This window comes from Electrophorus electricus, chromosome 11 (genome assembly GCF_041902795.1).
Source record: "Electrophorus electricus isolate QZ-2024a chromosome 11, ASM4190279v1, whole genome shotgun sequence".
Taxonomy (NCBI): Eukaryota; Metazoa; Chordata; class Actinopteri; order Gymnotiformes; family Gymnotidae; genus Electrophorus; species Electrophorus electricus.
The window spans coordinates 6,216,784-6,233,067 of NC_137507.1; the positions used below are offsets into that span (position 1 = coordinate 6,216,784).

Genomic DNA, 16,284 nt, shown 5'->3' on the forward strand with positions numbered 1-16,284 from the left:
AAGGGTTGGTCTGTGGTCTGTGCAGGGTCTATAAGGGTTGGTCTGTGGTCTGTGCAGGGTCTATAAGGGTTGGTCTGTGTAGCCCACTCACCAAGGCAGCTGCTACTGGACCATGGCTTCGGGCAGACTCATCAAGCCCCTCCCACACAGTGCCCGCAAATCTGGGCAGAGAGAAATGACTCCCAGATGCCCCTGGCCTCCGAGCTCCCGCTAAACAAAAGTGCTGTGTGAGATGCAGGCATGTAGAAGGGCTGGGCTAACACCAGTCCAGCAGGGAAACGCACAGCACAAACCATTGGCCTCAAATTGGAGAGCACAGCACGCAGAGCCACGCAGTGAGAGAAAGTCAGACAGACAACTATATCATTCTCCGATTTACTACAAAGACAGTTCAGATCCAACAGAACACTGTGGTGGAACACCCCATGAATTATAGAGCACCATTATTATTCATCTAAAAGCTTTTCTAGTTTAGTCTAAAACGCTAGTGTTAGCTGTAGCACCATTCATTTGAGATGTCTATATGGTCCTTGGCTTGTATGGTTTGAGTAAGTCACAAAGAGCATTAAAAAACATCCTTACCATTCACATCAGAACCTGATATACCAGTATGTGACAAAGACTGGCATGAGAAGGGGTTCATAATATCTACCCTGACACTACATCTACACTTTGACGGCCTTCATTTTAAAAAAAGGAACACATTTTGTTCCAAGCTATCTATCATTCTGTACAGTACTCTCCTAAAGCTTGTGGAATATTACAGCTATCTACAATACAGTAAAATCTTGAAATTTTGCAGTACAAAAATATATTACAAATCTCCAGGAATATTTACATGGGCACTTTCTGAACAAATGCATCTACAAGACACCCATAAACCTCAGGAGGGTTACGAATGAACAGAGAAAAGTGGTATAAGAAAAACTAAAACTTTTAAAAAGTTCAGCACCAGTCAGTTTGCTATTGTGCAACTTTTTTCCTCCTCAAGGGATAAAAACATATTAAATTTCACTGCATGCTTTGGCAGACTTTCGGCATTAGAAAACAACAAAAAGAAGAAGGGGTGAAAGAAGCCTGAAGCCACGACTCCCATCTCTAAACATCCACCCGTCCACTTTAGTCTGGGAACATCAGCAGGCCATGACAGACTCCACTGCTCCTATAAAAACATCCTATAAAAAGAGAGAAAATATCCATTTCAGCAGGGCAGGCGATTACTCTCGTACACTCAGACAGAGAGCAAGATGTTTGCACAGATCAAATATGATAAGTACACACAGTAAAGAAAACAAGTCATATCCCAGCCAGAACCAGCGCATGCACGAATGCATTCATGCACACGCACATACGTTGCACGTTGAGCATACGCACGCGTGCGCATACAAACACAGTTCGCCTCCTGTACGTTTGAGTGGCTGGTTTACTGTTGGCTGCAGTGGCCTCAACATCAGGGATCCACGCATTTCCCCCACAGGAAGGCAGGCCTTAACCAACATACTCCACATGCTTCTAATTCCACTGCACCAAAGGTCATACTGAGAGTCCATGTAAACAAACTCCTCACAGACGCCAAATCAGAACCAGGAGCGTTACACTGTTAATCACAAAACAGTGGCATGTGCAGGACCCACCCTTCAGACTACTGCATCACACCAGCACACAGAGCAGAACCACTCCACACACACACACACGATGGAGAAATCAGGAAATTATACACAAAAATATGATCAATATTAATCCAGTTGGACTAAGCCAGAAGTTAACTGCTCCAAACAAAACTCATTTGTTTTTTAAATGTTTTTCCAGACATAAATAAATCACACCTACACTCTCTGTAGGGAAATTAACTGATTCTTAAATAAATAACTGTGATGCTGTCAGGTTTGCCACTCCTCCAGTCACTGCTCTGTATTGGGTGTGCTGGTAAAGAACCATCCACTGCCTGGAAACAGCAGCTCTCTGCTGTGGTGTGTGCTGTAGGGGAAAGCCTGCCAGTCACACCGCAGACAGACAGCACAATACCAAGAGTTTGTGACTACTAGTTTCGTTTTTTGCAATTAGGTGAGCTTGCTGTTCAAGTGAATCCAATACATTATCAGAAATTTATTTCAATGAATAGATTTTCCCTCCCAAGAAGACAAATACCCTCATTACTGAATGCTGGTGATTTCCATTGCTGCTGTCCTGATAACGGCTTCTGTTTGTCCAGCTAGAACAACCCAGCACATCCACATTCTACTGCTACAAGTAACTGGCGCCACCTGGTGGAGAATTTAAGTGCAATAACCCACTTGAGGTAAAATTAGCCAATTTAATATAAATGAAAGCCATCGTCCAGTTTCATGTGTAGTCCATACAAGTTCCATAGTCTCATGAGTAACTGCAGGATTTGGCATTAGTGCGCGCGCTTGCGCGCACACACACACACACACACACGTGCTGATTGAGTTCTTTTGAACAGCTGAGTGCAAGCACTGGAGCATCTGTCATAGGAGACGTGGTTGGTGTGTCTTGCCTGTAGATGTTTGGGTCCAGTAGAACAGCAGTGTCCTGGGGCAGTTGAGACAGATGCACCACTTTGGTCTTCATCTGCGGCCGGTCGCTCTCGCTCACCCACGAGTCCGGCAGGCTGTGCAGAGAGAAGGAACGTCTTACATGAAATAATCAATCACAGTACCTGAGCTAGAGAGGCTGACACGGCCAAGCGAGCACACAGCAGCGTCCGACGGTGTTAAATACCCTCAAAAGAATATGATTCTTACACATCTTATACAGCATGCTGCGCAAAACCTCCTGAGGAGCTCTTACACATGAATGTTCACTCATCACATCACAGCAGGCCCACTAGGCACTGTAGGAACAACATGCCCAAGACCACAGTGGTGGCAGGACTAGCCTGCTATCTAGCACTGCTGGCACAATCAGGTTGTCATTTGACAAGCCTCTTCTCTCGTTTCCTGAGGCCAAAGCGCACATGGCAATCTCTCAACCTCAGCAGTGAGCTCCCCACTGAACAGGCATGAGATGAGGGGTCAGAGGTGGGGGGTCTGGTTGTAGCTGGTACTTATTTAACAAGATGGGTCACTGTACAACATATCAGTGATACCAAGAGCCCGTCCACAACAGTATCACACTCATCACCTCTCAGACCAACAGTATCAAACCCATCACCTCCAACTACACAAATCACTGGACTGTGAGAATATTTCTGAAATAGAGGTAAACGTTTTGCAGCATAAACCAAATCGTATACCGTATGTGGAATTCAGGGACTCAGTGTTTCATGTATGCATCCAACTCCGCTAAAACATTCTACAGAGAGATTATATTTTTTAGATGTTTTTTCCACGAAGGAGTATTGTTTTGCTTCTTCCAGTGACCCAAAAATCTGTGTTTTAAATATAGTCCCCTGGGGCAGGAGCTTTCTTGGGGTTATCGCTGAGCTGACATCCCTTGTTCAAGTTCCAGATTGATGTGGTCTTTAGAATAGCTCCCGTGAGACCAGGATCGTACTCTCTCTCACACGCTACCACCACCAGCCACTGGAACACTCCAGTCAACACAACTACGTTGTTTCCTGAATACAAGTTTTATGGTCAACATATCGAGAAATAGAAATATTTAAGTAAAGGTGAGGTGATCTAATATCACTGATGTCTCAGCAGCATCTGAAAGGTTAAAGATCTACTGTAAACCCTCTGAAAGAGATGAAACAGCAGGCCAGTGGCAGGACAGAGGAAAACAATATTTACACCAGACACCACCCACGTCTCAACATTCACTAAATCAAGAAAATACCCAAATAATTCTTGCCTGTATGTAATTTCGGGGTCATTAATGGTGACTTGTGAAAGGTCATCTTGTCTTGATTTTGGAAACAAGAAAGAGTTCCTTTAAAAGGTATTGAACCCAGAGCCTTAGACAAACAGCAAGGCTGGATGTGGCTACAACGCGAGAGAGTGAATTACACTGGAAGAGAGCAAGCAGAGCAGACAGACGCAGGCTTTTACCAAGCACAAGAGTGAGAGTCCTAATGTCACAGCGAGAAAACCTTGTGTGTGTGTATGAGATATATATATATATATATAAATAAAAGTAATGAGCATGTTATAAGTGGCTGACATTCTGGGCTGTCTCCAGTAGGGGGCGGCGTTCCTGTACTCACATGTCCTCCGGAGTCCAGTGAAGCAGCAGCTTCACTTTCCCAGAATCTTCCTTTCGCCTTGCAATGACCTAGATATAGAACGGGTTAGATTTAAAAGATACGTATAGTTTTAAAGGGCACAAAACAAGAAGGCATGACGGTGTCTTGGCATGTGAAAACAAGTGGGTATGTAAGCCTAACCCTGATAACTGCTCTAACCCTGGTATCTGCCCCATTACTGCTTTCATTAGTGTCCCAGAGTGGCTCAAGACCCAGAGCCAACACCACCCACTAATGCCACCACCTCACACCACCCACTAACGGCATCCCCAAATCACCACCCAGAAACTTCATGCCAAGCAGATGCACGCGCACGCTGCGTGTGTCGGCGCGGCAGCAGGTCATCCAGACTCACCGTGCTGTGGAACACCACACTGTGACCTTTGCCCTGGCTTTCAATGTGGGTTGCCAGATTAAGGCAGATGGCACGATGGCGGATGGCATCCATAGTCTGTGCATCAAAGAAGTCATGGGGGCGAGCTGTGAAGAGGCAGGACGGGTTACAAAAGACACAACAGACATGCGGGAACGCCAGAACATCACAAAGCAGATGTGGCGATGGAGGAGGCAGTGGGGTGATGGGAGCAGGTGGACAACACTCACGCAGGGACCGCCGACGCTTGTTCTTGAGTTTCCGCCGCTTGTTGATCCCAGCTTTGGAAGGAGATTCCTCCTTCAGCTTGGCTTGGCTGGACAGCTTGGAGGAGCTTTGGGAGCTGAAGTGGGTGGGCACATGGCGTGCTAGCCCCCCCTGGGAGGCAAAAGTGGCATTGCAGCCACCCACTACACACTGAACAAAGAAGGGAAATAAAATGAGAGCAAGAGGAAACGGCATTCCAACAGTGCGTGTTACATTTTTCTTTTATATCAGCATAAATGAAACAAATCACGACACTTTGTTCTGACTGCATTAAAATGTATCCCTATTGCTGGGGACAGGTGTGTACATTTTTAAGGATTGGTTTCCTGTTCTATAGGTCAGGGTTAATGTTCACTCAGCCAGTCACAGTCTCCCTGTCAGGCCTTATAGCTGGTTATGTCCACTGTCTATCTTATGTCTCCTTATCAAAGAAATTAATACACAGACCCTAAATAATTGTTTTTAATTTAGTTTATTATTCAATTACTAGCTGCCAATAAGAAAAATACGATATCAGCTAACAACAGCCAACAGCAGTGCTCAGTTACATAGCTCAACACTCTCTTATGCAGTTATGGGACAGCACTGGATTATAAACTCTGGTTCTTTAACGGTCAACCAAAACAGTGGTCATTTACAAAAAACGTTTCAATCCAATGCATTAAAGTGCAAAAATGACACTGGCAATAGTGAGCATTTAACTAGTGATGGACTGGGGCATAAAGGCTCCTCACAGAGGAGGTGTGAGGTGCGTCGTACCTTGAAAGGTTTGTCCCCACTGTGGGACAGCATGTGTCTCTGCAGCCAGCTCTGACTGGTGGAAGGGGTATTGTACACTTTACAGCCTTTCCACAGACACACAAACACCTGGCACAGAGAAAACCCACACACACACACACACGCACCCGCACACACACACCCACACACCCCCACACACACACATACATACACCCACACACACACATACACACCCACCCACCCACATACACCCACCCACACACACACACACACACCCACACACACACACCCACACCCACACACCCACACACCCACACACCCACACACACACACAGCGCAATCCAGCATGTCACTGCCACAAACTGTGGGAGGTTACACTCCTAGTTGTATTTCAGCTGTTTCTATAACGGATGGCTCAGTATTAAAATTTCTTATAACATTGGTGACTAAAATTATCTAGCTTTTAAAAAAAAGAACTTAAATCATTTTTGATTATAACTAAACAGGAAATGTAGAAATATCACAGTGGTAGTAGCAGTATTCAATTCCCTCTAAGTTTTCTAGAATTATTATAATGCTAAATGATATTCTGTGGTTCATGACCATGTATAATTATATCCTAAAAAGATTTTTAAATGATTTAATAATTTATATTTTTTAAATGAAAGAGCAAAATTGTAAGACTCAGCTTTGTTACAGCTCATTTATCACCAGATTTTAGCAGCACCTTTCAACTTAGTTTTTATCTTTAGTCTTTTCTTGAAATCTGATTGCCATATTTTAAGCAATTATTTTACATTGCTTTTAGTATGTTTATTATTAGAGCCAAATTGATTTTTTAAAACTTTTTAAAACTTTTTCAACATTTTCTCACATCTTTGCTTTATTCATATGTGAGTTGTGTTAGCAACAGCTAGTGAGCTACCGACTCACTGTTCAATTGTCACAACAGGATCAGTCAACACCAGTTAAATAATTTCAGTAAGCTAAATATTAGCTGGTGAGATTTCCTTAAACAACAGTAATTATAATTATGTTTTAGCAGAATGGATGAATACGATTGATTGGAAAAGCGGGTGTGGGGGGGGTGTGTTGTATCTGCCTGCACTTTTAGGTGGAGTTTAGGTGTTTTTCATTTAAATTACTTACATTTTCATGTAGCTATTTTTCACCAAGAAGTTTTAGTTTTCATTTCATTGACCAAACCGATATCAGCAAAGTCAAAGATAGCTGACAAATATCATATGCTGAGTCAAAATGGTCAGTAAAAAAGGTATTTTTTAAGCGTCGTCTGCCTGTGTGACGGTGCAGATTCCCGGCAGTGTGAAACTGACCCCCCCACGTTGGCCATCCACGTGCACGCCGCGGATGTGCTCGGCCAGGTCCGGACTGCTGCTGAACAGGAGGGAGCACTGGTCCCAGCAGCAGGGGTACGAGGACCCTTTAGGGCACGCCGAGGACACCACAGCATGGCCGTTCATCATGGCTGGTGTGGAGCGACCACTGGATGCCGTACTCTCAATGTCCATCAGGGTGCTGCTGATACTGAAACAGACACACACACCCTTAGATACACAAACCTCTATGTATGACATACATGCAGTTCATAAGGTGACGCGTTAAGACTTAGTGATAAACTCTTTTTACAAAAATATGGAAATTGTCTTTGTATAGTTCCACATTCTCGCATTCCTGCTTCTAAGAATCGCATAACATGTTACTAAATACTTTCTTTACGTAAAAATGAACTTGTTCTAGTTTTTTACTTCAACGATGTGACATTAAAACCATGATGAGAACTGTGAACCCACCCAGTACTAGATCCAGAAAATACAAGCAGCACCAGAACAAAAGAGACGGCAAAATAATTTAATAATTTAAATAATTTGAACTTCACTTCCAACTAGAGCGCATTGCCTGCATCTGTGCAACACACTTCCAAGCTTTTACACTGAAGTGGACAACATCAGTGCACCCAAGTCCCACCACACTGAGCAGGAGGTGTGTAACGGTGGTGAGGCAGAGGGGAGAGCATGACACCCGTCCTGTAACACGCTCCCACACGCGTGCGCCTGGTCTGTAACACGCTCCCACACGCGTGCGCCTGGTCTGTAACACGCTCCCACACGCGCGCGCCTGGTTTGTAACACGCTCCCACACGCGCGCGCCTGGTCTGTAACACGCTCCAACACGCGCGCCCCTGGTCTGTAACACGCTCCCACACGCGCGCGCCTGGTCTGCAACACGCTCCTCACATGGGGACGCCTGTCCTGTAATGTGTTACCTTGCGTGCACACACACACACACAGACAAACACACACAAGGACGCCTGTCCTGTAACACAATCCCTTGCACGCACAGAGTGGAGGAGAGGGAAGGACACAACCGCCCCTCACACACTTCCTGTGTCAATCTGTTGCTGCCTTTTCAAACTTAACTGCTCACATCCACGAGACATAAAACCCCAGGCTGGATAATAATGGAGGACAACTCTGCCTGTCTGGCCCCTCCAGCTGTCTGTGCCCCCAAACACACACTTCACTGGAACTAAAATGTCTGACCTTTTCAAAGCACCTGAGTGTTAACTGGGCCCAAGTGAGGATTAACCCAAGCCCTAATCTGAAAGCTCTGTGGCTGTGTGCGCCCTGTGCTGTCTTGGGCCTGTGTGCGCCCTGTGCTGTCTTGGGCCTGTGTGCACCCTGTGCTGTGTCTGTCTCACGCTCCCCATGGCGCACACAGCTGTCATCAAGTGTGCTGTACTATGCATCACTAACCCAATTATATCCTGAAAAACACTTGGGCCTCATTCATACCCACACAGATTTTACAGTTTTACCCTGATATTCCCAGACGATGTAACATGATACAATTAAATAGCAATCAGTAGCTCATTCATGATATTTATTGAGAAACTGATCATTTTAAACTCCAAATCTCCTCTGACGGCCACAGCAGGGATGATATGAACACGTTCCTTCATAACGTGATCATTATTATGGTTCAGTAATACCGTGGCAGTTAAAATAGATTGAAAGCATTTAAAAATCTCTAACAGACACGAAAATTATTTCATGACAGGAACTATATTGATACATTGACATTTTAATGACCCTTAAAACACTTTATAGCACTGATATATATATATATATATATATATATATTTTTTATTAAGACACACACACACAGTCTCTAATAATGGTGCAGGTTTAAGTCTATAGACCCTGTACATCTACGGTGGGTCTGTAATGGAGGGACTGTTGTTACTCAATTACTCAAGTTGTGTTCAGTAAGAATTCTAAGTCACTTTGGAAAAAAGCTGTGAAATTCCATAAATGTAAACTAGTTTTAGACCACATGGCCAACAATGTCTGTAGTATATATATGTAATATACATGGCATGGCCAAATCAACATAGCTGAATTAACTTCTACAGACAGCTGGAACGGACAGTTATGACTGGACTTCCTTAAAAATTCCCCGTCCATAACCAGCAGGGCTGAACAAGCTCTCAAAGATACAAGAACATGAGAATTCTAACCACATTTCTATTGGAATCATCATCATCATCCTGGAAAAATTCAGGATTTCCTCATCATGAAAACCATATCGCACTTGGATCTGTGTTGATCAGTGTAAGAGTGAACTGTGGGTAAAAACTTTACATGGATTGTGTATAGTACTTCTAGAACAGAAAATGTCTGTCTCTGCACCACCGGAGAACTACAGGAGCATTTAAGCTCATTTCATACAAAGCACTGGTTTTGATTAGAAGGGGATTTGAAGAAACTGATTTTTTGTGTATTTTTTGAGGAGCTGCTGGAGGCAATGAGAAAACAGCTGTTAACAGACTAAATCTCATCCCTAGACATCGGTGGGAGGGAGCCCAAAAGAACCTGAAAGAACAATTCATCAAACTACAACAGCCAAAATTACAAGACAAAATTCCAACATTCAAAGCAATTACACAAACAGCGTCCAGCTGTGATACACGCATTATTCTTGAAGAAAAAAACCCCACATGCAAATATCTAAAAGATGTCACATGGAGGGGTCGTGTGACGCTCGCACCTACACAGAGGGCATGTGCTTTAGGCTCGCCAGTGTGTCCACTGCAAAGTGCATTTTAGAAGGCACTTTTCTGCCCAAAAGCCCCCACGTCTCTCTCTTATTCAAGATGTTGGAATGTGGTTAAGAGAAACTCATGTGTCTAAATAAAAGCATCCCCAGTGAACACAAGAGATAAACAGATTTGTGATATTGATAACGATGATACAGTAAGTTTAGTTTCCTGCCAAAGTTCGGAAGCAATATTCAAAGACAGTGCCAATTGGGCCTAATCTGTGTCAGAACACCTTGTTACTCTGATCTGTATATTTTTCTGTATCTCTCCTCGGCTATGGGCAGAGCAGTCACCAAAGGTACTTCACTGCCAGTTATACTGTGTATGACTATGTAACGAATCAACTTTGATTTGATGTTCAAGTGGTTATATGTTATAGGATTAAAAAAAAAACAAAAAAAAAACCTTCTCAGTCTAGGCTTCAAAACACAATAATAGATGTGTGAATTTTGTATAATGACATAAGCAGTTCCACATATTAGCAAATAAGTAACGTGAGGCTTCAGGAGCGGTTAGGGGCCCAAAGAGAGTAGGAAGCATCGTATACAGGCGCGATGATGTTTAACCCACTAACGTGCAGGAGGAGGCATCACGAGAACAAACCTCCAGCGCGTGGACACGTGTCGGTTGATGTCGTGTAAGCGCTCGCGTTTAGTGTTACGCTAGGATTGGGCTGCAGGCGCACGATGTTCAAACCTGTCCTCCGAGTCCACGCGGCTGAGCGGCTCTCCGTCAGACGACGACATCTCCACGCTGGCCCTGCGCTTGGCTCCGTGGCCCGCTTTGTGCACGCACTCCTCCCGTTTGCTCGCGCCGCACTCCCCGGGAGAGGGCACGCTCTCCTCTCTTTGTTCTCGCTTCAGCTCGCTCGTCACGTCTGCCGCCCGCGCGCTACCGGAGCTCTTCTCCTCGTGGCGCTTCTCCAGCACGCTGGCCTCCGGCTCTCCTTTAGCCTCCAAGCGCACGTCCCCGTCGGTACCCGGGCTTCCCCGAGGTTCGTTATCCGCGCTCACGGGTTTCTCTTCCCGTGTCACCTCGCCGGGCTCGCGGTGCTCGTCCATCTTAACGTGATCGCCCGGTTCCTGACGCGAAGCACGCAGGCCCTCGCGTCTGTCCTCGCGCTCTAAAGTGCCATTGTGGTCGCCAGGGTTGGAAGAGTCTTGCTCAGACGCATCGCAGGTTGTGGTGGCCATTCTAATCGCCAAAACTTGCTTTTATGTATGTAAATAAACGTAAGAAGCGCGAGCGAACAGAAATGCGGACACTTGCTGTTCTCCGCGAGCACACAGTAATGTTGCGCACGGACGTGATGGGCGGAGCCGTGTGACGTCAGCGCCTGCGCCTCCACGTGTTCGCACTTCTTCAAACAGCCTGGTTTGTGTTTTCAGTGAAATGTGAATTTGAGTTTTTCTTAAGGATGTATCCCGTGTAAGAGACATATACTACGCATCTGCTATGAATTAATAAAAAGCAGTAGCAGAGAAAATACTTATCTTTCACTCAAAAAAGGCATAGAGTATATATACATATATACACACACACACACATATATATATATATATATATATATATATATATATATATATATATATATATAAATATATATAAATAAATGTATCTATATATATAAATATAAATATATATATATTTATATATGTATATATATATGTGTGTGTGTGTGTGTACATATATGTACATATATATTCATATGTATACATATGTACATTTTCTATGTACATATATATATTCATATATATATATATATATATATATATATATATATATATATATGTGTGTGTATATATATACATACATTTATACATATATATATATTATACATACACACACACACATACATATATATTTTATATATATATATATATATATATATATATATATATATATATAATGCATATATGTACTGAGTCTTCTATTGAGACACTACTGAGTCTCATCAAATGAAGACCTTCACTCCTGAGAACATTATAAGTGTACTAAACATTTTTGCAAGAACCATGTGTTGCATCCATAATGACTTTACAAACCTGATTCCCCAAACACTTCCAGTACTTCCAGTACTGACATTTCTACTCTCTGACCTGCATTTTGTTCTTGTTCTGTGAAGGACATCTAATACAGACCTCATCACTACTCACTAGTGTTACGTTTAGCTTCAGCTATTCTTCAGGCTCAGATGGCATTTAGCAGTGTCTGCTATTATATGTCTCTGGGAATTTACAGTTAAAATGTATGTTAAATGTTTATGTACAACCTTACTGGTTCTTTCTGATAATTCTACACTTATTCAAACATATAAGGCTGTCTGTAAACTGCCATCGTGTGCACTTACTGATATGTATATTATTGTTTCTTAATGAAAATGTACAAAAGTGAACTTATAAAACCCCATTCACCTGTACATGGACACATGAACAGGTCATTCACGTTTCCCCAGACATATTCTGCACTGATCGTGAGAATGTGAGCTATGAAATAGGAAAATGAATGCAAAGTAAATCTAGTGCCCTTCATAGCTATAAGAATATACTATCAGCTGTAGAACAAGAGCACATCCAGCAGATGGCGCTAAAGATGCGGAAACATGCCGCCATACATTTCAGCAGCGTATTTGCTTATTACCACAATAAATAAATAATGTAAGTACTGCACTTTATAGTGTATTTGAAAATACTTTGTACATCCGCCAGATCTTACTGAGCCTATAAGCTAAGAACTGAAAAATGATATGACATGTCCCACTCACCACAGTGCTTCACGTATCACAATGTCCTGTTTAATACATTTTGTGCTCTTTCATGATCAAACTGAAAGGGTGTCTATACACATCAGACCTGTGTTTTATACCCCATCAAAGACATGGCTGAACTGGAGGGTTCTGAGGAGCCAGTGTAAGAAACTTCTCAACACCTGCTTGAAACCTTGTGTACCACACTGACGTATGCATGGTTGTAAGAAACTTCTCAACACCTGCTTGAAACCTTGTGTACCACACTGACGTATGCATGGTATTATAATCCACCACTGACTGCAGTGAGTGATGGTGTGGCCAAAACTAACTGGTTATGATATAAATCTGAAGGAAGTACCAGGTGAGTAACTGCACTGCACTGTAGTAAGAGACGTAGAGATATTCATAACTGTTAAGTACAGAAGATTTCCAGAGAAACAGAAACAGAGAAACATTTCAAAGACACCCGTGGAAACCTTAAATATCTATCTATCTATCTATCTATCTATCTATCTATCTATCTATCTATCTATCTCTCTCTCTCTCTCTCTCTCTACACACACACACGAAGAATGCACAAACATCTGAAATCACTGCAACAAAACCCATTATTTATAACAACATCAACATTTATTTCACATGATATAAAACAGATGAAGTTTGCATATTGACTCTGATAACCTTTTATAATGTTCTGCTCTGCCTATTGTGTGGTGTACATTATATACAATATGATCTTTACATGTTCTACATTACTGTTGACACACATCCCTGCTTATTGCTTTTGACTTGTACATGTGCTATATTCCTCTAGAGCTGTACCCCATGGAAAGAAACCACACAAGATCTTTAATACTTTCTTTAATACTCTAGTTAAATAAATCTCAGCCATAGAAAAATAAAATATAAGCCAGAACATTCGTGACTGCATTGGGGAGCAGTGCTGCACTGTTACACACTACCCAACTTCTACCCAACTTACAGGAGTTTATAAAGCCAAAATAATACTCTCATCTGCTGTGGTACAGTGGCACCTTATTGAAATCATGTTTCAGCCTGTACAAAGAGCTGTCGTCATGTTCTGTACCCAGATAATATGACATCAACACAATACTACAGTAAAAATAAACGAGGTGTTTAATGTGCAAAAGAAAAGAGTGCTGAAGTTGGAGTGTTAAGGGTAAAATTGCAAAAGAGAATCAAAATTGTATTAAGAAGACCGTATTATGTGCAGAACCCCTGGGTAACTGTATTTGTGTATGGGTGTGTGTGAGTACCTGCATTTGTGAGTATGAGCATGTGTGAGTGCGTGTGTGTGTGTGTGTGTGTGTGTGAAAGAGACAGTACCTAGCTGTGGCTCTAATAATGAAATATCTGTACACAATGCAGGGGTCACTTCCCTTCATACAAACTCAAAGAGAATAAACTTCTTCAATCCTATTAACCAGAACAAAACAATAATAATAATAATAATAACAACAACAATACCATAAATAAGAACTAGAATGTAACCTGTCTGTTGGATTCTTCAGTAGTGGTTGGCAAACAGGACAGTGGCTTCACAAAGGCAACTGCAGGTGAGTTTTATCCATGCAGACTACAGTGCTGCTTCAGCACCTGTGTTTGGGTTCCTTCACCTGTGAGTGTTTAGGGTCTCTGTGAGTGTTTAGGGTCTCTGTGAGTGTTTAAGGTGTCTGTGCTTGAGCTCACACAGCTGCTGCAGGTCTTGTGAATGATCTGTGGTCTATCCTGCACAGCCCTGCCTATAATCACTTCCCAGCTCAGCGTGTGTGTTTCATACAGATAGATAATACAAAAAGTTCAGGTGTAAATGGAAATCCTGTAAATCAGATTTCAGTCAGTATTTAAATTCAGTTAAAAGTCCGAAAAAACATGGCAGATGATTTCCTGTTGAAAATTAATCAAATAAAAGGTTGGCCAACATTTAGAGACAGAATAGGTTTCTTTTTTTAATGATTTAATCATTTGTATCTTTAGATTCGTATATGAAAATGTTTTTCTGCTTTTTTTCATGTACGCGCACACACACCCACGCACCCACACACGCGCGCGCACACACACACACACACACACACACACACACACACACACACACACACACACACACACACACACACACACACACACACAGACACCCCCCCCCCCCCAACAAACCCTACACTCTTGCCACTGTACCAAGTAAAAGACTGAGTCTACATTGCTCTGTCCTGAGCCCACGCTGGATCTATGGTGCTGAGTTCAGGAGTTTAACACTTTGTGTTCAATTCTGCTCTGTCAAAGCAAGGAGGGGTGTAGCTGACACGCAGCTAAACTGGGTGCCATCAAGCTGTTACATCTGACCCAAATAAAAGAAACAAAGTATAAAGATGACATTTTAGGCAGCTTCAAGTCTTGTAAATATATTATTAATATTAATATTATTATTATATTATTAATACCTACAAAGGATCACTGCATCGTCTAACAGTTGTGTAATTTCCCCCGATAATGTTCCCTTTTTTTTAATAAGTAAAAACCCCTTAATGTTCTCATAGTTGTGTCATTCTTGTTTGTTTATTATATGTGTTGCCCTGGGTCTCCCAGCAGGAAATGTTACGCCAATAACAGGCAAAAGACAGGCGAGTTTTAGACGTCACCAAGCAGGGGCTGGGGTGGCATCGGCCTGTTCAATGTCTCAGAACACTGTGAGAAAAATAACAACCAAAACTTTAATAGAACTCTCTGTTTTATAGATGTTTTGTTTTAAAAACTGAATCAGGTACCATAACATTTTAGGATACACTGGCTTGTACAATAGTGTATAACATGTCAGAGTATATAACAACATAAAAGCTTTAAATATGCTAGTTTCTCGTAGAAATAGGAGACGTATAAATTACTGTTGTCTGAAACTTTGGCTCAATCTCATGTCGACATTAAGGATAAGATCAACTTCCCAAGCAGTCAGCTGATTTGTAAATGACACAGCAGTTGGATTAATTAACCAGGCAGTGCATTAAATGGTAACTTCAAACGTGTGGAACAAACAATGACCTGTTCTGGTTTAAACTGTCAACCGCCCCAGTGGACGTTTAACAAAGACACTACAAAATTCATTAATTAGTTGGGCACAACATCTGTGCTAGACTCAAATACTATATATCAGTATCTACTATATATCAGTTATGGGTACTAACAAATTTCCTTATGGATTTATAGCACTCTAAAATTATAATACATTTAAATTTAAACAACCAAACAAATAAACAAGACAAAATTTGATTCACAATAATTAAATAATTCATTAAATAATTGAAATTGCTTAAGTCTTAGATGATGGTGAACACTCCACTGTCATAGGCCTGGGTGTGTATTTACACTGTGGTGTTGGTGTGAGTGGGGGGCACAGGGTCAGGGTTTGGCGGCGAGTTCTTACTGGGCTGATCCCCACTACACACACATGAAGTGGGAGCCATCGGGGAGGTGCTGAGGAGAGGGAGAATGGGAGGAGCTCTGGGTCGGACTCTGGGTCGCACCAGAGACACTGTTCACTGCAAACAAACCGACACACAGGCAAGATGTTAATCACACATCAAAACATGTACGGACAAACACAAGTTAGAGAGATAGACAGACAGACAGATAGGCAGACAGGTGCAAACGCGAGCACACAGATGCTCAGTTAGAGAGACAGACAGACAGACAGATGCAAACCCAATGCAGAGACAGAAGTCATAACTACACTATTTAAAAAGGGGTCTTGAACACACATTTGGCTCAGGACAAGATTCACAAGTCAACATAATACCCACATCAGATTACAGACTCTT

At 42.4% G+C, this 16,284-nt stretch overlaps 2 protein-coding genes across 23 annotated transcripts in view; both read right to left on the bottom strand.

Annotated features, from left to right (window-relative positions):
• Nucleotides 1–361: 361 nt before the first annotated feature.
• Nucleotides 362–11,004, bottom strand: aebp2 (AE binding protein 2). The gene is made up of 8 exons (XM_027025623.3): nucleotides 10,402–11,004; nucleotides 6,920–7,130; nucleotides 5,607–5,714; nucleotides 4,811–4,997; nucleotides 4,563–4,687; nucleotides 4,169–4,236; nucleotides 2,519–2,632; nucleotides 362–1,175 (listed from the first exon to the last, which is right to left on the bottom strand). The coding sequence occupies exons 1-8, from the start codon at nucleotides 10,896–10,898 to the stop codon at nucleotides 1,163–1,165; spliced, it is 1,323 nt and encodes a 440-aa protein (XP_026881424.1). The 5' UTR covers nucleotides 10,899–11,004; the 3' UTR covers nucleotides 362–1,162.
• Nucleotides 11,005–13,521: 2,517 nt separating this feature from the next.
• Nucleotides 13,522–16,284, bottom strand: part of plekha5 (pleckstrin homology domain containing, family A member 5) — a 108,819-nt gene continuing 106,056 nt past the window's right edge. For 21 of the 22 annotated variants that reach the window (XM_081724022.1, XM_081724021.1, XM_081724020.1 and 18 more), the window contains 2 exons: nucleotides 15,891–16,005; nucleotides 13,522–15,157 (listed from right to left, as the gene is read on the bottom strand). In XM_081724022.1, the coding sequence (XP_081580148.1) occupies nucleotides 15,905–16,005 (101 nt within the window). In that variant the 3' untranslated portion in view covers nucleotides 13,522–15,157; nucleotides 15,891–15,904. The remainder of the gene's footprint in view (nucleotides 15,158–15,890; nucleotides 16,006–16,284) is intronic. The other variant, XM_081724019.1, reaches the window with a different exon arrangement.